The sequence below is a fragment of the Dendrobium catenatum genome, unplaced genomic scaffold (genome assembly GCF_001605985.2).
Source record: "Dendrobium catenatum unplaced genomic scaffold, ASM160598v2 original_scaffold_195217, whole genome shotgun sequence".
Lineage (NCBI taxonomy): Eukaryota > Viridiplantae > Streptophyta > Magnoliopsida > Asparagales > Orchidaceae > Dendrobium > Dendrobium catenatum.
Window position 1 is genome coordinate 26,923 of NW_021513635.1, and position 25,072 is coordinate 51,994.

Here is a 25,072-nt window from a genome sequence, read left to right on the forward strand (position 1 = left end):
TCAACCTGGTAACTCAACGTGTCGGGTCCGGGTATGAACTTTTTAACTTATTTATATAATCGGGTCGGGATAGGATCAACCTGTTTAAACCCGATTCAATTCCGGGTACCCAAACCTGACCTGAAACCTAATTTTGATACCCCTATAATAAGTTAATGGTTGTGTTGATTTAGCTTTGACTGGAATTGGTGTTGGTGCTATTGAGGGCCACTTGTTTGGAGCCCGACCCTAAGATTTTTCCACCTGCTGCTCCTGTTGTTGATGTCTCTATGAATATTATGATTCATTCTATTCCTCATGGGGTTAACAATGTCGTTATTGATTGTGTGGCCTCTTTAATGGACTTGCAAGTTTTCGATCACGAGACTTGTGTGGGTAACAAAAAGGAGATGGCTTATAATGATCTTAAACTTATTGCTCCCCCTGTTCTTGTTGAGATGGTTTTTTCTCATGATAATATGGATGGGGAGGATATTGATTTATTTGATGTTAATAAAGCGGTTATGAATGACTATTCTAGTGGATTGGGTATTGCTTTTGATAGTTCTCTTCTTTATATAGGACCAAATTAGAACGTGCCATTAATTGATATCCCGGTTTCGATTATATCTAATGATGCTTTAAAAGCTCATTTGGCTTCCAAAATTTTAGACAACGGTGTGGATCATTCTGATTGGTTGGATGAATCATTCTCTTCAACTTGTGGGGGTGCTCGGGATCATTTGGATGAGCCAGTTGTATAGTTTGAATGTCGGGCACATTGTTGAGAATGCTTTTCATGGCGGCAACCATCATAGAAGAAAACGTAAAAAAAAACTCTCTGCTTACTGTTGCCATTGTACTTGGTGTCTCTTTGTTATTGGTTCGTGGGCCTTTTGGGTGATGGGATCGGTTTGGCTGTTTTTAATAACTCGATTGTTGGTTTTGCCGTGAGGTTTAGTTGTTGCTTGGGCATTTGTGGTGGTTTGTGGGGGGTCCTATGGGGACTCTTGGCTTACTGTTCTAGTTGTTGGCTGGTTGTTTGATTGGTCTGGCTTTGGGTTTTGCCCGGATGTTTCAAGTACTGTTGCTCTGTTGGGATTTAGACTATGATGTTTCAACTGTTTGCCCTCCTGGATGGCCTGGGCTTGTGTTGACAACCTTGGTGGATGTTCTCTTCATTGATAATTTTGTGCGGTTTTTTATCGCAAATGGATGGCCTTTGTCTGGCTACTGGGTGGCTTTGTTGAGTCCGGCGAGCTTTTTAGCCTTCTTTGTTTATGTTAGCCATTTTGCTTTTTCAGATCATCCTATACTTGGTTTTTCATCGTTGAACTCTTTGAGTCTTTCTTTGTATTTAGTTTTCTGATTAATGGATGCATCTTTATTTAAATAAAAATAAAATTAAAATAATGGTCTGCCTTTTGAATATTTGTCATAATTTATAGCAAAAAATAACAATTACATTTTATTTTTTTTAAACTACATATAAAAAAATAATAAAAGTTGCCAACAAGTCTGCTATAATTGTGAGAAAAACTTAAAAGAAATCACATCAAGACTTATCGGTAATGAAGAGAAATTAAGGCCATTGGCCATGCATGCCTCTTGAGGCGTGAATTTGATTTCTCCGGATTAGAATTTTGCAGCAAGCTAGATAAGAGAGTGAGAGATGTGAAGAGGAATTCGAATTCTGTAAAATACAGCAAGTGGGCTGAGATGGTGGCGCCGGTTCCAGATGAAGCCACGTCCGCCGAAGTGCATGTGACGGCACTAAACTGTATCAGCATCTCGGATCCTGACATCCAGAAATCCATTTCACTTCTGAAGCAGGTCCGTTTCTCCTCTTATCCCTCTGTAGTTGTCCCGTTTCTGAAATTTTTTATTTGTAGTTTAGGTATTTTTAGTATTATGCAGGGCTTTTGATTTTTATTTTTATTTCTTAAATTGATTACGTCATGGTGTTGTTTGCTTTAATATCCGTATGATAGATGCGGGTATAGTCATTAGTCAGCAAATATTTTTGAAGTATCCATGATTGTAGTGGACGTGACTGGATTTCAATGTTCATAGTCATCCTATCAGGAAAAAAATGGTCTCGTGATATTTGATCAAATTTTTGGTGTCTCAATGTACCTGGATTGATTTTGAGATGAGTGTAATATAAATTCTGATTTATTCTCTATTTATTTTACTCATCTAAAAACGAATGAGATCCATCATGACGAACATTTTTGTGCAAGATATTATGGCCCAAGAATTTTTATAATTATGAAATATTTTGAAAATTTTTATTTCTAATGTTAGACATGATATTATTACTATATTTGTCTCTTTTATATGATTGTGTTGTATTCTGGTGATTTTTAACAACACCACTATATTTTTTTATCTGTTTCAGGCGTGCCTATAGATTCTGGATTTTTCTATGTAATTGATCATGGCATTAGCCAGGAATTCATGAATGAGGTTTTCTTCCAGAGTACAAAGTTTTTTGCTCTACCTTTGCATAAAAAAATGGAGCTGTTTCGTAATGAAAAGCTTCGAGGTTATACACCCACACTTGATCAGACTCTGGATCCCGAAAATCAAGTTCAGGGTTCGTTTCCAATTCTATGGATTTTACTTAGTCACCTTTACATCTCCCTTTAGTTCCGCTTAATGTTGAAGGCATTTTCATGAAATCATACTTATTGAATCATAAATTTAATGCCTGAATGAAAAATAGCTTTATAAATCTATATGAAATATTACAAATCACTATTGTTAATAATTTTTTTTCATTTCTTTGATTTCAATATTTAAATAACTTAATAAAGGAAAAAAAAACTATAATAATGGTCTCTTCAAAGTATATGTAACTTTCATGAACATGATTTAAAAAGTAACTATTTATTCCACCATATAAAACTGCCCTTTATTTTTTTACCTAATTTTGAATTTGTGTTCTCTTCTATATATTTTTGAGATCTAAAATCTAGAGAGAGAAAATATCTCATCCAATAATTTAAAATCTTAAAATTCTTGGATGAGATGTCAATTTCATGGCCCATTCTCCTTTATATTTTCTCTCCCCTTTTTATTTCTATATTATATAGTATATAAATATACATGTAGTCTTAAATGCATATATGAAAAATTTTAAAGTTAAAGATGTCAAAAAAAAAAAACTTACAAAATGATTTGAAAATATTTCAATAATTACCTTTTCAAATTCTAATATCATTTTACTTGAAAGAAAACTGATTCCAATATCATTTTCTTAAATTTAATTTAAACATGAGAGGGTTAAAATTATTGGATGAGAATTCATTTTCATGGTCCATTCTTCTCTACATTTTCTCTCTTTTTAATTTCTTTAAACATAAAACGGCGGGCTTCCGATGACCCAATTAGAAAAGTAGATGTATTGGATTTGACTTATGTTAAGAAATGCAGAGGTAGACTAAAAAGACTTTGTTAGAAAATATGACTAAAAAGACTTGGTTAGAAAATATTGGAAATGACCTTTCTTTATTAGATTAAAATGTGAATTTGACTTTTAACATGGTACAATGGAGAAAAAAGATTCATGTAGATGACCCCATATATTGGGATAAAGGCTTGATGTTGTTGTTGTTGTATAGTATATAGATATGCATGTAGTCTTAAATGCAAATATGAGGAATTTTAAAATCCAATATTTCAACAAAACAAAAACAAAATGATTTGAAAAGATACTAATAATTGGGTGAAAAATAATGATAATTTTTTTTTGCTCAGCTTCTCCTGAACCAAACAATTGGGTGAAACATAATTTCAATTCAATTCCCTTAACATTTCCATTTCGTTTTCCTCTCTTTCAATTCCTTTAGAGTGAACAGATCCTATATCTCTTACTAAAGAAAAAGAGAAAAAGGTGACTACAAAAACGGAAAATTCCTTATAATTTCACTCTTTTTGGTGTATAACAGGAAGTTGATGAAGGTAAACTAAAATACAAATTTAAAAAAAAAAAGTTTTCTTCAGAAAACCAGCTAAGGGAAGGAAGGTGATTGCCTATGCCATTTTCCTAAGGCATTCTCCTTGTCATCATTTAATTATTTCCATTTTCCAACCTTGAAGATTCAATTTTATATGCACAAAATATCGTCCCCTTCCATAATTAACTTGTCTACTTTGATGATGGTTGAACCATTTCCTTATATGGCTACAGATTTATATATTTTTTGAATGTTAGAATATGTTATTCATGGATATTCTAGGTGACTTGAAAGAAGGATATTACATAGGTGTTGAAGTGCCTGAAGATGATCCTGATGCAAAAAAACCCTTTTATGGTCCAAATCAGTGGCCTTCAGAAGGTAACATACTAGAGCATGTTCCGTATGTTTTCTCTTCAGGAACAATTTCTTGTTGTCTTTTTTTCAAATTAAACTTTTCATTAATTTGTTGTATTTTCTTTAGCTTGTGATCTTGTTATTTATCTACATGATCACATGTATTTTCTTATAAATGCAACTTTGTAATTTCAAGTACCACTGAGTTGAATTTTTTTCAGCTAGATGCAAAATTTTCTAATTCTAACATATCATCCTATTTTATTTGTGTATTCTGAAGATATTTTACCTGGCTGGAGGCAGGTTATGGAGCAGTACCACAATGAGGCCTTGTAATATATCTTTTACCTTTTGCTGCTATATTTTGTTTTTGGTAGACTTACCAACCAAAATTTTATTAATTTTTAAAGATATATTTAGCAATTTCTTTAGGTGAATGATAGATGCCACCCTTAAGCTTGTAGCAGTTTTTTTTTTATGCAATTATGATCAATATTTTTAGACATATTTCGGGATTTAGTTTTTATTTCAATCCTCCCTAACTCTGTTTTAAGGTTTTTCTAGCAAATCTCTAAAAATAACATCTTGTAATTGTTTGTATTATTGCTCTAAACAAGTCTATCTTCGAGATTTTTATTCAATTGACTAATCTTTCTTGTGCAATTGATGTAGGTTTCGTTAGCGCCTAAAGTTTTAATGCACATGTAATATGAGTTGTACAAAATCATTATACACACAAAACCTTGTAAGGCACGGACTTTTAATCTTAATAATTTTTTGTCTGAGAGGAAACTAGAGAAAATTTAATGTTTTAATTCAAATAACACTTCAATAATTCTATGCTAGAATAATGCATAATAGTTCTAAAGCTGGGAAACCATAAAACCTAATTGAGAATCAAAGAGTTCATTGAAATCTAGATTGTATTTAGCATGACTAATTTAAATCACACATGAAAACCACCAACAAGATTTATCGAAAAGAAAAAGTAGAAGGATGGAAATCACCAAATAATACAATCAAGCATCACACTTGTACATGAAAAACTCTAAAAAATGTTTAGTAATATGACCCCAATATCAACTCCAACGCTGAAGCAATTGTGCATGATGAAAACAACAGCCAAAGGTGCACAACATCCCATGAAAGTCAGTCAAAGCATCTCGACCAAAAGTCAAAGTTGCATAAATGACATCGGTTTCCAAAACGAACAGCTTCGGCGTGTTCGAGATAATTGAAATAGTTAAGATTGACACCTGTATTGGCCGGGGTCGTCGATTGGCAAAATTGAATTTTCACGTGTACGAATCAAGGTGGATTTGACGTGTGTGAACGATGATAATTTGGCGAATGTATGATGCACGATTAATGTAAATAAATATTTGTTATGAATTTAAGAATTAGTACACCATTGCTCTATGAATATTTGATGTTTATAAATGTCATGACGCCATTGCTCTATGAATATTTGATGTTTATAAATGTCATGGTGTCGTGGTGCCCAGAATGGCACTGTGTCACCCAAAATCATGTTCATTAGTTTAAATGCCCTTCTAGCTGCATAATCACCACAGATTTTTTCTCCTAGCACTTTGCACTTTGAAATATATTCTGTAATGTCAATTTAATCTGGAAATAATTGATGTAGTCGGATGATTCATAAATGAATAATGCACATGAAGTACAAAAATAATACCGAAAATCATTTAAAATGCACAAAGATATACTATTTTAGTATCGAGTTAATAGAAAGTCACAAGTCTCATGATGTCTACAAGTCCTGTAATTGTAGTAGAGATGTTGAAGGTAGGGGAAGTCGCAAGAGATAAAAAGATGAGTGTGAAGTAGGTGATGGGAGGAAGAATAGGAGTAGAGGAAATCGAGAACCACAGTCACAAAAGGAAGTTGAGGAAGAGAAAATTGAAGTCATTATAGAGGCTTGTAGAGGAGGTTGATGTCATAGAAGCTATAAGAGGATTGCCAGCATTGAGAAATACTATCGCTAGTGTTTGTGAAATCGCTAGTCATAGAAGAGGTCCGAATTAGCAATGTGTTCATCCTACTTTGGACAAGAGTAAATCTATATGCTTATATTTTTTGGTGGTATTTTACTAAAACAGAAAATATCAACATAGTCCTCAAATAATTCATATGTGACTAATTTAATCTCAAAGTTAGCCCCTCAACTTTACATAATTAATCCAAAATGATTCCCAAAGAGAGTATTTTGGATCAGTTATGTATAGTGGAGGAAATAAATTTAAGCAATATGATACTTTGAGACTAAACTGGCCAAATACAGTCATGGGACTCTGAAATTTACCTCTAATTAGCTGAAGCATGGGTTGAAGCCAGCCTCTATTTGATGCTAGCCTTTTTCTTGTGTAATTCAATGTTGTTGTACTATTTGTATTTCATTTGAGCCTTTTTTGAGCTTACTTTGATATTTTAAAACAATGCCAAAATGTTACGGTACAAACAAAGATGCTGCGGTTAGCATTTCTTAGCTTAAGATTCAGATATTATTTTCACATCTTTACAGGAGAGTGTCCAGGGAAATTGCTAAGATTATAGCTCTTACACTTGATTTAGATGCTGGCTTCTTTGATAAACCAGAAATGCTTGGTGAGCCCCTGGCGACATTGAAGCTTCTTCACTATGAAGGTGATTAAGGCTTTTCAGGACATTTTTTAGTTGTTCTCCTGATGTCCATTTTTCTTGATCATTGATGGGATATGTGCGGATTAAGTCTTTATTTATCATGACATTCAGATAAAATTTCTGATCCTGCAAGGGGAATATATGGATGTGGTGCTCATTCTGATTTTGGTTTGATTAATCTCTTGGCCACTGATGATGTGGCCGGTCTTCAGGTAACCTATGAAATTTTCGTCACTGTAGAGTGTCCATGTCTGCCCTTGTTCTTTCATCATAGATTTTAATACTTTGTGTTGTACCCACTCTAGATATGCAAGAATAAGGATGCCCGACCTCGGATATGGGAAGATGTTGCTCCTTTGAAAGGGTTAGCCTTTCTTCTACAAATAGGAAGCTTTCAATTGCTTGTTCTTCTTCAATGTTGCTACTTAGTTCACATTACGGATAGCTAATCTGAACCTGATTAGATTCATGCTCCATGTTCAAGCTGGGGAAATTATATTTCTTCTGCTGTCAATTGAACTTTGTTTGAAGAGCCACCACCTTGAATCTGAACGAATTGACTGTGTATTGTCCCTTTGCTAGTGTCCAGATTCTAGGAGTGAAATTCTAGCTGAACTTTGCCTATACATACTACGTATTCTTATTTTAACAGTAAGTTCAGCAATTTAGTAGTAGTGTTGAGCTTTTAGTGTAGAAAAAACTCAACTATCTTGATATTCTTTTATCCATTTTTGAAGAAAAGATAATAATCCGTGTCATTCAGGAATATAGGATATGAATGTAGAGTTTAATTGGTTTTATCCTCTCTTTTGCTACCATCAAACTAGAGTTGCTTCAATATCATTTTTTGATTTTGACACATGATTTTTGGCATTCCAGTGGTTTCATTATCAATATTGGTGATTTGCTCGAGCGGTTGAGTAATGATGTCTTCAGGTATCACTTCCCTTAGTGAGGTTGTTTTCCTTCTTCAAATCTTTATCTCATTTTATTAAACTATTGCAATTGAATATGAAAGGTATTCTTCAATATTTAGTCACACATGAGATAACCTTTCCATTTGACAACTATATCTACACTGACCTTGCTAGTTATTCTACATTAATGTCCAATTTCATGTCAGCATGTAACGTTTTGGTTATAATATAGAAAATTATATTGCAAAGATACACATATAAATTCATTATATTTTAGGACTTCATAGATTTTAAAGTTTTCCATAACTTGAGGGAGATGAGAGACACATTAAGTCTTACTTGACAACAACAATATGTTACGCTTGGACCGGTCCCAGCTGAACCGGTCCGGTTCTACGCCCGGCGGTCCAAAGCCGGGCTGAACCCGTTCACAGAAACGACGGAAGAAGAGGCGGGCTAGGAGGATTTTGAGCGTTTCGTTGGAGGGAAATTTTGAATGAGGAGGGTGTTTATGTAATTTGTATCTTTCCTTTTGCTTTAATTAGGGAGATGGGGGGAAATTAGGGTTATCTTGAATTTGAATCTTCATTTGAGATCGAGGTTTTGGTGTTCTTGGGCTCTAGGCTACGGCTAGAGATTTGGAGAGTTTTTCCTTCCTCTCGAATTGAAGGAAAATTGTATCTTGCTTGTTGTTTGCAACTACTAGTGGAATACAATCATTTGCAATTGTTTTCCTACGTTTCCATTAGTTTTTTCTTCAGTTTTCCGCTGTTTTCACTGTGTTCCTGCGCCGGAAAGCAATTTGCTTGGAGAGTTGTTGCAAGAAGTGCATAGGAAATACTTGATTTCAAGTATTTCCTATCACAATATCGAAAAGCCTTTATCCCATAATATGAAGTTAGCTACATAAATCTTTTTTCTTCATTGTGTCCTATTAAGAATCTTTGCTCAGCAACAAAAAAAAGTGCGATAAAAAAATGTTTTTTATACCCAGAATGATGAAAACTTTTCTTTTTATTGTATGTTCATTCTTTTAATGTCCATAGTAATTTTAAGGAAAATTCAATCGTAGGTTTTTCTATCATTTATATTATCTAGATCCTTTAAGAGAAGTTGCTATTTTGCGGTGTAATGTGTTTTCTCTTTTTTTTTTTAATTCCAATATCATGGTTTCATATTTTATAAGTGCACAACTCTGAACTTGTATTCGATACCAATATAATTTTTATTGATTTTGTCCTTTTGCTTGATAATAGCGAACATAATCTCAAATTGCACTTTTAATGTTATGTTATTTGATTTAGTTCTAAGCTATAACATATCCTTATTTGGATGTCATTTATATATAAGTTTTATAAGTTCATTTTTATGTGCAGATCTACATTGCACCGTGTTGTATTAGATGGACAAGAACGCTATTCTGTAAGACTCATCACTTTAGTTTCATTTGTCGCAACAAAAAAAATAGTTGTTTTAATATCTCAACATATTATTTAGGAATTAGTTTTGCTTGTGTTCTTAATTTCCTTGCTTCAAATGATGTCTAATAGTAAATAAGAGAGAACACCAAATTTTACTGCAAAAATCACTAATTCGACTTGCTTTCAAGCAGTTTTTGAGAGAAAACAGAGAAATAACGGAGGGGAAAACTTTTTAATTTGATAGTAAATGAAAGAAAATTGCATGATACAGTTGGAGAGGAAGATCCTGCTCTCCCAATCTCTAGCCAGAGACTAGAGCCCAAGCTAAACCTAAAAAATTCCAAATTTTGCAAAACATAGAATATAACCTTAATCCTATAACAAAAATACTACTTAAAGAAAAAACAAACAACAAATCCATAAATTGCCCCTGGAATTTGAATTTTCCTTCTCAAATCCTTCTCAATTAAACCCATTACACCATAATTAAGAGGGTTGGGCCCCACATGCTGTCCGCCACTTGGAATTGAATATCATTCCTGTGTCCATCAACCAGCTTCTTCATGATCTGTTGTGCCCTCAATAGGTATTTTTTAAATTTCTCTATCACTCTATTCCTTTCCTCAAAGTATTATTCTACTGAGGAGACTGGTATGCTCCCCTGCCCAAAATGCACTAATTGTGGGGTGTCCCTTCCACACATTACTTTGAAATGAGTCATCTAAGAAGCTGAGTAGTATGGTATGTTGTATCAATATTCTGCCAATGCTAACCCCTTGACCCACATCCATGGTATTTTGATGCAAATCATCATAAGTCTCCAAGCTAGTGTTGACTAACTCCATCTGCCCGTCCGCCTGATGGTGGTAAGTGGAGCTTCTCTTCAGTTTGTACCTTGCAACCTGAACAGCTCCCTCCAAAACTAACTGAGAAACACCTTATCTCAATCAGAGAAACTATCCACTCTGGGATCTCATGCAATCTAACCACCTCTCTGATGAATGTTGTAGGTATTATAACTGTGGTGTAAGAGTGTCATAAGGTAATTAAATGTGCATATTTACTCAGTCTGTCAATCACCACCATAATCACTGAGAATCTCTCAGATCTTGGTTAACCATCTATGAAATTCATGGACACCTCCCATTCCCTGTCTAGAAGTACTAAGGGTTGAAGTAAACCCCTTGGAGCCATAGCCATGAACTTATTTCTCTGGTACACCTCACACTTAGCCACCATCTCCTCCATATCCTTATGCATCCCTTTCCAGTATAATTCAACTGTCAATCTTCTGTATGTCTTCTGCACCTCCAAATGTCCTCCAACCGCGCTCCCATGAAACTCCTACAGTAGTTGGGGAATATGAATAGAGGTTTGTGGCATCACAAATCTCCCTTGTTACAGTAGCCTTTCTCCTACGATAGAGTATCCTAGGTGGCTTCTCCTATCCTTTAATAAATCCCTCCTAATCTTCCTCAGCTCCTCGTCCTGCACACTTTCTTCTTTGATAGCCTGCCAATCACCATTAGTGGTATTGAAATGGCCTTCTCCTGGAGCTCTCCTACACATCTTGATATGGCTTAAGTCACCTTATTCTCCAATACTGGTATATACTGGATCTCAAAATAGTATCCCAACATTTTGAACAACCACCTATGATGTTCCTCAATCACCATTCTCTACTCCAACAAGTATTTCAAGCTTCTCTGGTTTGTCCTAATGATGAAGTGCCGACCTGGCAGATAAGAACGCCACTTCTGAATGGCTAACATGATGGCCATCATTCCCTCTCATATACTGACTTAAGCCTAGCCGTGGCTGTCAACATTTGGCTAAAGTAGGCTATGGGTTTATGATTTTGCATGAGCACTTCCCCCAACCCATATCCTGATGCATCTGTCTCCATTACAAAGGTCTGATTGAAATCTGGTAGAGCCAAAATCGGTATTATGGTTATGGCCTTTTTAGTCTCTCAAAAGCTTGGGTAGCTGCCTCTCCCCTCTCCCCATAAGAAACTATCATTCTTTAGCTGCTCTGTTAAGGGCCAAACTATGTTATTATACCCCCTCACGAACCTTCTGTAATAACTAGTCAAACCTAGGAAGCCCCTCAACTCTCTGAAGTTCTTAGGTAGAGGCCACTTCTGCAATGCTTCAATTTTGGTTTGATCGGTTGCCACCCCTTCCTGAGATACCTCGTGCCACAAGTACTCCACACTAGTCTGTGCAAAGCTGCACTTCTTCAGGTTGGCCCTTAGCTGACGATCATGTTGAACTCCTAAGACCACCCTCAAATGCTCAGGTGCTCCTTCTCGGTCCTGTTATACACAAGTGTGGCCTCTGAAAATTCGGCCCCGGTCTCCGCCCGACTGTTTGCTTTTTCTTTCGGGGGAGTTTTAACGAAATTATGTTTCAGGGTAAATTTTGGAAGGCAGATGAGTTTGTAGATAAGACACTACCCAGAGATTTTGCCCTCATTTTGCGAGGACTTTATGATCCGAGTTCTGGTTTCCTATAGGTGTAAGCCCCTATAGTTAATTACCTCTCTTGATCATGAGAGAGAACTTTCAATTAAGGCTAGTCGTCAATCAGATACGTAGAGATACGTAGTATCTGGCATATAGTAGCAGCATGAGCTTGGATTTGAGAATTTGGAAAGTTTGGATGTTTGTGAATTTGAAGGTTTTGTATTTAAAACTACAATTTTCTTCATCCAGCACTTAAAAAGGATGGTGGGGGAATTGATTATGGACCTGATCAAGATCTCATGTTCTATCGTCCCTAGCCATCGTGGTCCCTGATCTACTTAGTCAGAGGAGGTAGTCGACCCAACCTAACAGAAGGATCCTGTCAGCAGCCATGGATTGCTTCGTCCAAGGGGACTTATAGACCTGGGGTGAGTGTTTTTCTAAGGGGATAAATTTGAATCCACCTTAACTAACAAAGGGCTTTGTGACCTATCAATCATATCCTATTGATTTATATCCTAATGATTTGATGTCATTAAGGAACGCATTGGCTCTGGCCATAACCGATATTTTGTGGTGTCATTTAGCGGCAAAGCAACTCGGTTCCGAGGGCCCTGGGTCATAATCGTTTATCCTGCGATGGCATTTGGCGGCAAAGCTGCCGGTTAGAAAACATGTACCATGTCCTTACTAGCAAGAGATTATTTGAGAATGAATCTTAGTGATATTTTCGACTAGGCATTAGTTGTATATGAGCTGAAGTAAATTTTAATTTATCCACCTCGATAAAGTATTGCGGAGAATGGATGTATTTTGCTTTAAATGATTTTATGGTTGAATTTTGATTTTTAAATATCTTGGGATTTGGAATTTTGGAGATTTTGGTAGAGTTTTGAAGTTTTGATAGGCATTTGGAAATTTGGGAGGCACTTGAAAGTGTTTGAATCACCCCTTCGGTTGAGATTTGCATTCAACATGGCCATCATCCGGGTGTGAGAGGTCATTTCTATTTTTATGGATTTAACCTTGTTGACCCTATCAAATTGCTGATAGGAGATCAGGTTTCGTTGGCTTTATGACTTTATTTGTGAATTTTATTTATTGAAGGCTTAATATGAATATATAAAATAAATATCTCAGTCGACCTCGTGACCGTATATTTATTTAATAGTTCGAGCCGTGTCAACTCCTATCTACCTGAATAAAAGGATCGGGTTCGAACTTGGTTTTATTTACTGACCCGCGCAACATCCCTAAAGGTCATGTGTTTTGAAAAACATGCTCGTTGGGACCCATACGAGTGTTTGGTGGCATTTTTGTGATCATTTATTGAACCTTATCGACTCCTATCTACCTGCTTAGGAAGATCGGGTTCAAATTTATTGACCCGTGCAGCATCTCTAGAAGTCACGTGTATTCGTATAACACGCTCATCGGGGCCCATGCGTGTTTACCCCTTTTGTGTACCTATGTGTATACAAATTACGGTGCATGTGTGGGGGTCGGGCTACGCGCACCTTTTGTACTTCAGTAGGGAAAGAAGATAGTGACTTCTTTCTTAGGGTAGGCGAGGAAGGGCTACTTCAATAACGGAAACGTCATAGGGTCGCCTTTGAAAGAGTCAGCGAAAGTTGTTGAAAGCCGGGAGAAAAAGCGAAAGCTTACTCGAAACGGCCCTTTACACCATCCCTCACGATTTGTAAGTACCTCAAATCAAATGGCATCAGCTAAGATCCGAAGCTTTGCCAATTAAGGCTTTGCTAGTATGATTCCGACAAGCCATAGGGCTTAACCCCACAGGAGATGGGCTATTAATTACACCCCTCTAGCGAAAGATAAGAAAAAAGAAGTGGGTGTTCCATTTATTGATTCATTACACTATTCTCAAAATAGTAACTAACGGACTTTGCTTGCTTAGATCAAGCTGGTAGGAATATATTAAATAAGAGATGTATGGTTGAGTAGAAGTCTTCTCCCCTAGTGCTGGTACGGCTGCTCTCGCATGGATGATAAAAAAAACGGGTATTTTGAGATATTTGTAAATGTCTTTTGTCCGCTTGCATGGATGTTGTGGATCCGTTGGCGTCGCGTAGCAGCTTCTGAATTAAGTTGTTCACTATTTTGTACAGGTAGACTGTCGTGCACTACTTGTTGTTTTCTGCAGGTGGATTGTAGTGCATTAACGAATCTCCTGCTTTAACCTGTAGATGCTTGCATTTGTTGTATTTCTTCATCCATATTTGTAGTAGAATTCATCATACTTATAACATACCCAGTACCATGACTTATGAGCACAACCACTATATCAATTACAAATTTTAGGTTGTTCGTAAGGGATCCACTCTCCATGCAATATCTCTACTACTGTTGTTTGTGGGTAGATTCAGCACCTTTATAATGGAGACACTCTCCATGCAATATCTCGTACGGGACAAATATATTTGCTTGCATGTATTTCAGTATTTGTGAAAACTGTTATATATTTATGAGATAGGTACCCATTAGCTATCATTGATAGCAGACAGACTATTTTCCTTGCGACCTCTCAACTTTGCTTGTGGATGTGTTGTATTCATTGTGTATTGCTCCCCCCATCAATTGCAAGAGGATTGAAAGATTTGTTTGTGAATCCCGTGACATTAGCTACAAACCAACCCTCATTTGAATCTTCTTATCACTTGCAAACAAATTGATCGTACAAGTTCTTTGGCCTTGGGGATGGTTTACAACATGTGTAGGGGCATAATATTCAACATTTGTTTAATATTCACATTCCATTGAGCATGAAGACTTATTATGCTTATTGCATATCAAACCCTTCTAGTGGCATTTGATTGCATGAGTCTTCATCATCATTTGTGAGTAAATGATATTTATAGGTTCTATAGTCATTGCAAGTCTTCCCTTTCACCACAAGCTCCATATATGCTCCTTTGTATTTTATTCAAATTCAAGTTTAGTCCACCACAGTTTAGATTAACTTCAAATGAAGTTCAAGCTATCTTGCTTTAAGTCTTTTGCCATGTTCAAGTTCAAGTTAGAACTCTTTGCATATAGCTCATTTGAGTTCAAGTATAGTTCAGGCTCTTGATGAACCTCTTCCATTCGAGTCCCCTGTTGTTCAAAATATGTTCAAGTTAGGTCCCTTGTAGTCCTTGCAAGTTCAAATATGAGTCCAATTTATTGCCATTTATTGCAAGTCCAAGTTCACAAGTCTTTGTTATCATATTGAATTACATGTTCTTAATGCATCTTGTTCAAGTTTGGATTTAATTAATTTGAATTCATTGCATATTTGGGTTCAAGTCCTTGTCTTCTTTAGACAAAATTTCTGCAGCCTCCCAGCGTCTCTCCCGTTTAGGGGAAACTACAGAAAACTGAGCCTCCCGCCATGCTAGAGAAAAGCATGCACGGTTAGTGTCATAGGACACCACGGTCGTAATTTTTGTCCCCCACCATGCCTGAGAAAGCATGCATGGGCCTTCGGGCACCGGTTCAAAAAATACACGATTTTATATTTGTCCCCACCTTACCGTAGACGTCGCACTAGATTCTCTTCCCACCACTCTAGAGAATAGCGTGCATGAGTTGGTCTTCCAGTGCGCTGCTAACACCAAAAATAGGGTTTTAGAAGATTACATGTCCCATCGCAAGCATTGCAATGAATTTTCTCCTACCACGCTAGAGAAAAGTGTGCATAAGTGGTCGCTCATCGCGATGCAAGGGCCAAGAAAGAGTTTTTTAAAGTTAGAAAGGTTATACCCGCGCGATGTTGAATTGGCGACGATGGGGTGGCACACAAAATACAAGAATCTCTTTTTTCACTTTTTTTTTCTTTCTTTTTTTTTGAATATTTTCTCTCTTTTTTTTTGAAATATTTTCATTCTTTTTTTTTGCTATCCTCTCACAAACACACACGTATATAATATATATATATATATATAACAAAAACTAATCATAATAATTAGTAATAATAATACAAATAATAACTAATATTTAAATAAAATAAATCCAAACCTATAGCTAAGGGTCGGTTGGAGCAGTGGAGGCACCTGGATGTGTAGAGAAGATGGATCGGAGGTCTCTGGCATCGAACTGGAGGTCGGGTGAGGCTTTAACTAGGTATGTAGGTCTCTCTCTCTCTCTCTCTCTCTCTCTCTCTGGATCAAAGAACTAGGAGGTGGAGGCGTATGTGGTTTTGCCTTGGCTTGGTGTTGAGTTCGACGAGGGGTGGATCAAGTGAAGAGGAGGATTCGAGAGGAAGAAGAAGGCGGGAGCTATGGGTCGGGATAGATAAGGGGTCTTCGGCTTTGAGGTTGAGTGGAGATGTTGGCTTGGCTTCACCGTGGGAGGAGGAGAAGAAGATGTAAGGTGGAGTGGAGGTTCGATGGAGTACAGACACAATGAAGGCTCTGTTAGAGCTTTCAGTTTGGGATTATGGGTTGAGGAACGGACGACTTCAGCTTGCAAACTAGACAGGCGATGGACAGAGATCGGCTCTGAGGTTTGTGCTTGGGATATGTGGAGAAGAAGCCGAACTAAGCCCCTCTCTTCACCTTCGTTTTATTGATGCCTATGGATGCGTGATCGAGGCAAGTGGGAGATCATAACGAAGCAACAGTTCAGCGCCATAGGGCATGAGGCACTATAGATGCGGCGATCTTACAGGATATTCGACAGGATATGGGCTTCGGATATAGGCTTTGATAGGTGAGACATAGGTATGATGATTTGACTTTTTTTTCTCTTTTTTATTTTCCTTGTGGAGGTCAACAACAAGTATGTCATCAAAGAAAACTAACACAAATTTCTGGAGGTACGGTCTGACCACCGTGTTCATGAGGGACTAGAAAGTAGCAGGAGCATTGGTAAGGCTAAATGACATCATCATCAAGAACTTGTAGTGTCCCTCGTGTGTCCTAAAGGTTGTCTTCTGAATATCCTCCTCTCTCATCCTGATTTGATGGTAAGCCGTCTTTATGTCCATTTTGGAAAACACCACTGCTTCGTACAAATCATCTAGTAACTCATTGATCACCGGAATGGGGAACTTATCCAGCACAGTCTCCTTATTCTAGGCCTTGTAGTCCACACAAAAGCTCCAGCTCTCATCCTTCGTCTTGCTTAGTAAGACTGGGCTACAAATGGGCTCACACTCGGCCTGATGATCCTCGCCTCTAACTCTCTTTAATCTGCTTCTCAATCTCATCCTTCTGAATCTGAGGATAGCAGTATGGTTGTATACTAATCGGTGACATCCCTTCCATCAAATTAATTACATACTCCTGCTCTCTGGGTGGTGGTAAGCCTTGAGGCAGATGAAAAACCTCACTGAATTGTTGTATGAGTGGCTACACTGAAAGAGGAATGTCTCCCACTTCCCCCAAGCTGACCGCTTCCAAGCTTTGTAGTTCCACAAAAAATTCTCCTCCCACCTCCTATATGGTCCTGATCATGGATTTGAGAGATACCTCGGCCATGGATAGCACTGCATCTCCCTAGATCACCATCCTTTGTCCCTCTACTGCCAGTTCCATCCTTAGTGCACTCCCCAATTGACCTTGGTATCTCTCAAGGTCAACAGCCGCTTTATATCTAGGATAACATCAGTGTTTCCCAACTCTAATGGGAGAAAATTCTCCCTCTTCTAAATCGCCTGAATAGTCAACACTACTCCCCTATACACTCCTATACCCATTTTCACCTTTTCGGTGCCCATCATCACCCCATAACCTCCAGCGTCCACCAATTTCACCCCCAACTGGTCAACGACTTGATTGAAGATAGAATTATTGGTAGCCCCACTATCTAGTAGCATCACCACTTCTCTATCTGCTATCTCCGCCTTCACTTTTATGGTGTGATTCGGGTTGAACCCCACCATTGAGTTCAAGGAGACTTTTGCCATGCACAGATGTAGCTTCTCCTCTACTTCTATCCTTATCTCATCATCACCTCCCTCAACTTTCTCATCATCACAGATGGTGAGAACTTGAAGAGTTTGGTCCTTACAAATATGCCCTGGTGTATAACTCTGTTGACCCTCTCCCGTGAAACAAAAAAAAAAGAAAAAAAATTTTAAATCCACTTACCTACTCCCTGTCGTCCCACGTCGCACGATGCAGCGCCACTCGTCGCACGTCGAAACCATACTGAGCGTCGCGTCTCGCACGTCGCTCACACAAATCGTTCGAGTCGTTAAAAGGCCGAAGGGACGAGGCCTTTGGCCTCTTCTCGTGCCTGCTCTCACCCTCGCTTGGCTCTTCTTCGATCCCTTTGTGGCTGGTCTGACTCTGCTCCTGCGATGATTCGATCGGAAGTCACGACACTTCCGATCGGAAGCAAGAGCGAGGGCTCGCGGGCAGTGAAGGTAACTCTCTCCATTGCGCACGCTTCTTCAGCACCTTTGTGGCCAGTCGACTTTGCTCCTTGACGGCTTTCCATTCCGGTCGGATCGGAAGTTAAGACATTTTGATCGGAAGCAAGCAGATGAGCTCACTGGTTGTGTAGGTAACTTTCTGATCCCTTGCACGGTCTTCTTCGGCCAAATCCCGTAAATTTAAGTTATAATTAATTTTGAATTAATTATAACTTATTTTCTTAATTGATTTTAATAATCTTAATTAATTAATTTAATTAATTTTAATTAATTAAAAAATGATTAATTAAAGATTATTGTTTAATTAATTTTATTTAATTGATGTTAAATATAATTAATAAAAAAATGCCTCGCCCTTCTTGCCTCGGTCCACGAGCTCTACCGTCAAAGCCCGCGAAGATACGGATCTTCTAAACTCAGATTCTCACGTCGTTGTTCGCAGCGGACCGGAAAATCACTTATACACGCCTTTATTGCGTGTGGTGGGATGGGACCCCGGTCCGACGCCTACGACGAGGCGAGCAATCGCCTAAACTCTACTTCGACGTTCGTGGCGTACTGGAAAACCGCCTATACACGCCTTTATTGCGCGTAGTGGGAAGGGACCCCGGTGCGGCACCTACGGCGAGGCGGGGTCACTCATAAGTACCCTCGAGCGACAGTAAAGCAAACTGTGCATTTTTAAACAGGTACCAAGACCTCATACACGCCTTTATTGTGCGTGGTGGGAGGAAAGAGCACGGCTGCGGTGTCCTCGTCCGAGGACACCTACCATACACGCCTTTATTGCGCGTGGTGGGAAGGCCCAGTTTCTCGTAGTTTTCCCCTAAATGGGGGAAATGCCAGGAGGCTGCTGAAATTTCGGGTGAAATATTACTACGCTCGGACCTGTTTTGAACTCAAAAAGAACAAAAGACTTGGACTCAAATTGAACATTTGAACTGGCACAAAAATCTGACTTGGACCATAAAGGACTCGTACTCAAACATCAACAAGTGGACTTGTTGACTTACATTTGAACGAAACTCAAATGATCTCTAAAGGCAAATTCCAAATAAAATGAAATCAAACTGAAGCCAAATTCAAATCAATTTGAACTTATAAATGAACTTGCAAGACGAGTAAGGACATTGAACTTGAACAAGATTCAGACTGGAGGGGGCTCGAACGGGTGGAAGAGACTCATTTTAAGTCTGAACTATGTTTGAACTCAAAGCTTGAACATGTACTTTGAACTCGAACCGGATTGAATACAAGGGACTATTGAACTTATGCAGCTAATTCGGACTCAAGTGAACTCTAACATGAATTGAATAAGATTACAGTAGACTTGAACTCAAGCTCGATCTGAATAATCATACAAGAGTTCCAACTCAAGCTAAAATCTTAAGTGCAACTCGCTTAAGAAATGGATAAGGATTTCTATTTGTAAACTATGGCACAAGATCTCCAACGCAATGAACATGTACAAATGCCTGTTGATTGAGAAGGTAATACGGGAGACTAATAATGGAAGATCCGCCCCCTGCAAGCAAGTGCAATCATCAACCCACCTGAGATTGATGAAAGGTGGATGTGATGCAAGAAACGAGGGTCTCCTACGAACATCCTTAGGAGCTCCCCTGCAAATGAACGCTGGTGGATAACAACAATGGATATATCGTAAGCACATCGAACCACTGTGGGCACCAGTACAAGTATCTCCTACGAACATTCCTAGGAGCTAGTAGTAGATATAATAGTTCCTATAAAGTCAATGCACTATACATTAAGAAGCAACGAACAGTTGTAAGGTGTACGAGTCCTACCCATATATAGCAATCAAAGATTCGTCTTTGCAAGCAAAATCAAATACATCAAGGTAGACCCACCTGAGATTGGTGAAAGATGGGTGTGATACAAGGACAATGGGTCTTCTACAAATACCTTCAGGAGCCCGTAGGGGATACGACAGTCCCCTGCAAAGGGATACTTGTGGAGAACAACAGTGTATTGTAAGTACAATGAATCACTGTGGACACAAGTACGGATATTACCTACAACGACGGTGACTAAGATCTACAAGTGCGTTGAGTATAAGGGCGACTCTATGTATGAAAAGGACACCCTCTGATAGAAGGGAGGAAAAGTTTGAACAAATTAAAACCAAACTTCCTGGTGTTCCTAAGTCTCTTATGAGTTCTATACTTAAGAAGAGAATAGTTCTGGTGCCCACAAACACCGGAAATAACGAGTCCACTACATTGACGACCTCAAAAGGAGTTCTCTTCAAAGCAACAGATTTCAAAGTCCAGAATAATTCCCCGGTGAATGAGAAAGGGGAGCCAACGTCAAGATGATGAAACGCCTTACGCCACTGGATCTGCAACACATATGCAAGCAGACAGAAGGCGTCTACAATCTATAACGCCAAGCCACCGGATCCGCAACATTCGTACTAGCAGACAGAAGGCGTGTATAAACTCTTAAATAAAAAGTTGTGTGCATCCAAATGATAGTTATCTGCACAACTACAAATATTTCAAAATACTCCTACACGTGCACTGTAATTTGTATACACATAGGTACACTAAAAAGGGGAAAATACAATCTTTACCCGCATGGGCCCCGGCGAGCGTGTTATTGGTACACACGTGACGTCTAGGGATGCTGTGCGGGTCAATAAGTGAATTCAAGTTCGAATTCGATCCCCCTATACGGATCAATAAAAGTCGACAGGGTTTGAACCTTCAAACAAATACACGGTTGTGGGGACGGGTGTATTTGTTTTAATATATTCATATTAGGCCTTCAAGGCCTAAAATCAAAAGATTTCACTAAACAAAGGCATAAAGCCTACGAAACCCGATCCTCCTAGGCAGATAAATAGGAGTAGACAGGGTTCGAATCATCAGATAAATATGTGATCATGAAATCGACCGGAATATTTATCTTATACATTCATATTCGACCTTCAAGACCTTCAACAAAGAAAGCTCATGAACAAAAAGGCACAAAGCCTACACGAAACCTGATCCTCGGTCAACAGCTCAGCCGAGTCGCCAAGGTTCAATCCAAAAATAGAAATGACCCCAAACACCTCGATGATGGCCGTGTTGAACGTTTATCTCAACCGGAGGGGTTCGCAAACATTTTCAAATGTCTCCCAAATATCCAAATGCCTATCAAAATCCAAAACTCCACGAAAATACCAAAATCCAAAAATCCAAAAAAATATCAAATCCAAAAATCCAAAAAAAATATTTAAAATTTGAAATCCAATCATCAAATGCTTGAAGTAAAATCCATCCGCCCTCCGCAACAGTTTACCGAGGTGGACAAATTAGAAAATTACTTCAGCTCACAAAGAGCTAATGCCTAGTCAAAAATATCATTAGGATCCATTCTCAAACAATCTCCTTCCAATAAACACGTGGTACGTGTCCTCTAACTGGTGGTTTGCCGCCAAATGGCACTGCAGGATAAAAGGTTATGACCCGGGGCCCTCTGAACCGAGTGATTTTGCCGCCAAATGGCACCACGAAATACCGGTTATGGCCAGTGCCATTACGTTCCTTATTGGCATCAAATCCTTGAGACATGAATCAATAGGATATGATCGATAGGGCACAAAGCCCTCTGTAAGCTAAGGTGGATTCAAATTTGTCCCCTTAGACAAACATCCACCCTAGGTCTACAAGGTTCCCTTGGACAAAGCAACCCATGGCTGCCGACAAGGATCCTTCTGTCAGGTTGGGTTGACTACCTCCTCTGACTAAGTAGACCAGGGACCACGATGGCCCGGGACAACAGAACCATGGGATCTTGATCGGGTCCATCATCCATTCCCCCACCATCCGCTTTAAGTGCAAGATGGTGAAATTTCTATTTTAAATATTAAATCTTCAAACTTCCAATCTTCAATACCCAAACCCATGCTGCTACTATATGCCAGATACCACGTATATTCTACGTATCTGATCGACGACTAGCCTTAATCGAAAGTTCTCTCTCGTGATCGGGAGGGGTAATTAACTATAGGGGCTTGCGCTTATAGGAAACCAGAACTCATATCATAAAGTCCTCATCAAATGAGGGCAAAATCTCTGGGTAGTGTCTTATCTACAAACCCATCTGCCTTCCAAAATTTACCCCGGAACTTAGTTCGTTAAAACGCCCCCTTGCTAGAGCAAAAAGCAGATCAGCGCGGCGGGGAGGCCGATGCCTAATTTTCGGAGCCCACAACCTCTCATCAGACTTGAAGCACAATCTCTTTGCCCTCTTCTCCTACAACTCCTTAATCAGCTTCTCGAAGTTCCACCCAAATCCCCCTCTTCCAGGCTTCTCCTTTAGGGCCTAATGCAGGCTTCATGGCGCTAGTCCCTTGGGAGTAAGAAAGTTGTGGTCATCCTAGATGGATCTTCGGATCTCCCCCATTTCCCTTGATTCCTCCATAATTTCCCCTTCTCAAGTGGGCGGTCCTCCCCAAGTCTCCCAATCATCCCTCGGACGTTCATACCCAAATCCTTCTTCGAATTCCCATCCTTCCTTCAAAATCAGCACCTCGGTGGCCATGATCTACCTCCCTTTGTTCACAATTAGCATCCCCTTGCTCCTTTCCCATCCCCATACCTACCTCCTCTCTCGTCCCTCTGGAAATGCTCCATATGGGGTTTTCTCTCTTCTCCCTAGATGATCTCCACCTCATTTTTGTCCCTATGAATTTTAGAATTCATATTTTTTTCTTCTCACACTTTCACCTCTAATGCCGTCGTTTGGTTGTGGAGATCCAACATTTTCTTTACCATGTCACGTAAGTCAGAAAATTGCTCTTCCATGGAGGAAATTTTATCTTCCACCTTTGCCTTTATTTGGCTCATCTCCCCCTCATGGCTTTCCTCCAACGCATCCACATTCTTGGCCGCCATTGATACATGAATTGTTGTGAGACTCAAAAATCAGTATTTCTTCCCAAAAAACTGCCACACCAAAGGTCTGAATATGAAAAACTTCTGCTGGAATTAGCCAAAACCGCCCCAAACCAGCCCCGAAAAGTAGCTTTGATACCAATTTGATTCCAATTTTTTGTTCTAGTGTTAGGGTTATATTGTATGTTTTGTAGAATTTGATGTTTTTTAGGTTTTGCTTGGGCTCTAGCCTCCGGCTAGAGATTGGGAGAGTAGGATCTTCCTCTCCAATTGAAGATTCAACTATATCTTGCTATTTTCTTTCATCTACTATCAAATTAAAAGTTTTCTCTCCGTTATTTCTCTGTTTTTCTCTCAAAAATTGCTTGAAGTGTGTCTGATTGTTTATTTCTGGAGCAGAATTTTGTGTTTTCTCTTATTTCCTATCAATGTCCTATTGTGTTGGGAATATATTTATGGGACATTAAGCTTTATCCTTCAGCCTTAGCTTCCATAGATCTGGAAAGAATTGCTAAGGGAGTAGATCTCGCCACTAACATGGAATCTTGGAAAATGTTATTTAATCCCAAATCGAGCAGTTCGAAAAGAGGGGGTGGCATGCTACTATGTAAATCCAAAGATTTTGAATGGCAAATGTTATCCACCACTAAATCCAGACTCCTAACAGTGTGTTTGGAGCTCAATAGCGCCGCTCTAAAATTTATTAGTCTACTACAAATTAGAACTCCTATGAAACTAATGTGAATGTGTAATTTGTAATCCTTCACTATTTGCAAGTTTATGGAATATATAATGTTCAATTTCTTTGAAATTATGCCATTATGTTGTTTGTATCATCACTGAACTTGAGGAAAGAAACCATTGTTAGATGTATATTCTCTATCCTTATAGGATAATTTGGAATTCAGGCGGATTATATTTCTTAAAAAGTATGCCCCATTTTAATTTTTTTATTTCTATTCTCCTCATTTAAACAGGTTGCATTTTTTGCGGACCCAAAGCCTGAATGCATTGTGGAGTGTTTGCCATCTTGCACATCTGATATGAACCCACCCAAGTACACAATTTTATTTTCCAAAATCGTTCATTTTAGTTTTATTTTACAAGTCATTCATGGCTAATTCAAAATCTTGAAATTCTTTGATTCTTTTGCTTTTCTTTTCTTATTTTATTTTGATGGAGATAGCTCTTTAAAACCCTTTTGACTAATTGTCTTCAGGTATCCTCCGATAACGTGTTATGCGTACATGAACCAGAGATACAACGATACACATCTAGGCCTGAATCATATCATGGACAAGAAATGAGATCATATCATGGACAAGAAATGAGAAATTAAATGGTATAATATTTTGAATAACGCTAATTATATTCTGTTTTAATTTGCATCAAAATGCTAGAATAGAATAATCAAAGTTATAATTTATAAGACAAATGCTCAAAATTAAAAGATATTTAAATCTTGTGTAGACAATTAATTCATGATTTTTTTAATTTCTATTTAAGTATGTTCTAAATTTGATTATTTATTTTATCATTCCAATCAAATTATATAAAGATATCGTGATATAAATTTTTTTGTATATAACTTCTGTGCTTTATCTCTCTTCCCTCGATAATGAGACTTTGCTACGATGAAGCAGGTATAGCAGGTCCATAAATTTCTATTATTCTTGTTATGGGAAAAGGCCAAAATTTGACAGCAACTCTATCAGAAAGAAAATCTGTAGATATTCGAAGGTGTGCCTATTTGGGAAATAAAAGATTTAGTACTTAACAATCATGCTTTAGTTACTAGTTGCTGGTTGGGAGCTTTTGCTATCAATTAAGAGGTCTTGGATTCGAGTCTTATATATATAATGTGTGTATGAATTTGCTTGAATTGATCTAAATATTCTACTTGGGATAAATTGACTATTTTGAGTGGTTTGTAAGATTACTGTATTTAATGTGTATATGGTGAAAATAATGTTGATACTCATTTAAGAGCTATGAAATGTGGCTTGAGGCTGTATTTGAATT

The 25,072-nt window shown here is 38.1% G+C and overlaps 1 protein-coding gene across 6 annotated transcripts; it reads left to right on the forward strand.

Moving 5' to 3' along the window:
• Nucleotides 1-1,534: 1,534 nt before the first annotated feature.
• LOC110109638 (2-oxoglutarate-Fe(II) type oxidoreductase hxnY-like) lies at nucleotides 1,535-25,072 on the forward strand. 6 transcript variants are annotated; one of them, XM_020840818.2, is made up of 12 exons: nucleotides 1,535-1,812; nucleotides 2,381-2,578; nucleotides 4,224-4,322; nucleotides 4,579-4,630; nucleotides 6,841-6,962; nucleotides 7,071-7,171; nucleotides 7,265-7,323; nucleotides 7,839-7,895; nucleotides 9,253-9,298; nucleotides 24,028-24,107; nucleotides 24,270-24,392; nucleotides 24,691-25,072. In XM_020840818.2, the coding sequence occupies exons 2-11, from the start codon at nucleotides 2,440-2,442 to the stop codon at nucleotides 24,355-24,357; spliced, it is 843 nt and encodes a 280-aa protein (XP_020696477.2). In that variant the 5' UTR covers nucleotides 1,535-1,812; nucleotides 2,381-2,439; the 3' UTR covers nucleotides 24,358-24,392; nucleotides 24,691-25,072. The 6 variants fall into 6 exon arrangements, with proteins under 6 accessions (XP_020696477.2, XP_028548240.1, XP_028548242.1 ...); XM_028692407.1 differs by having other exon boundaries at nucleotides 4,251-4,322; nucleotides 24,694-25,072; XM_020840817.2 differs by having other exon boundaries at nucleotides 1,536-1,812; nucleotides 24,694-25,072.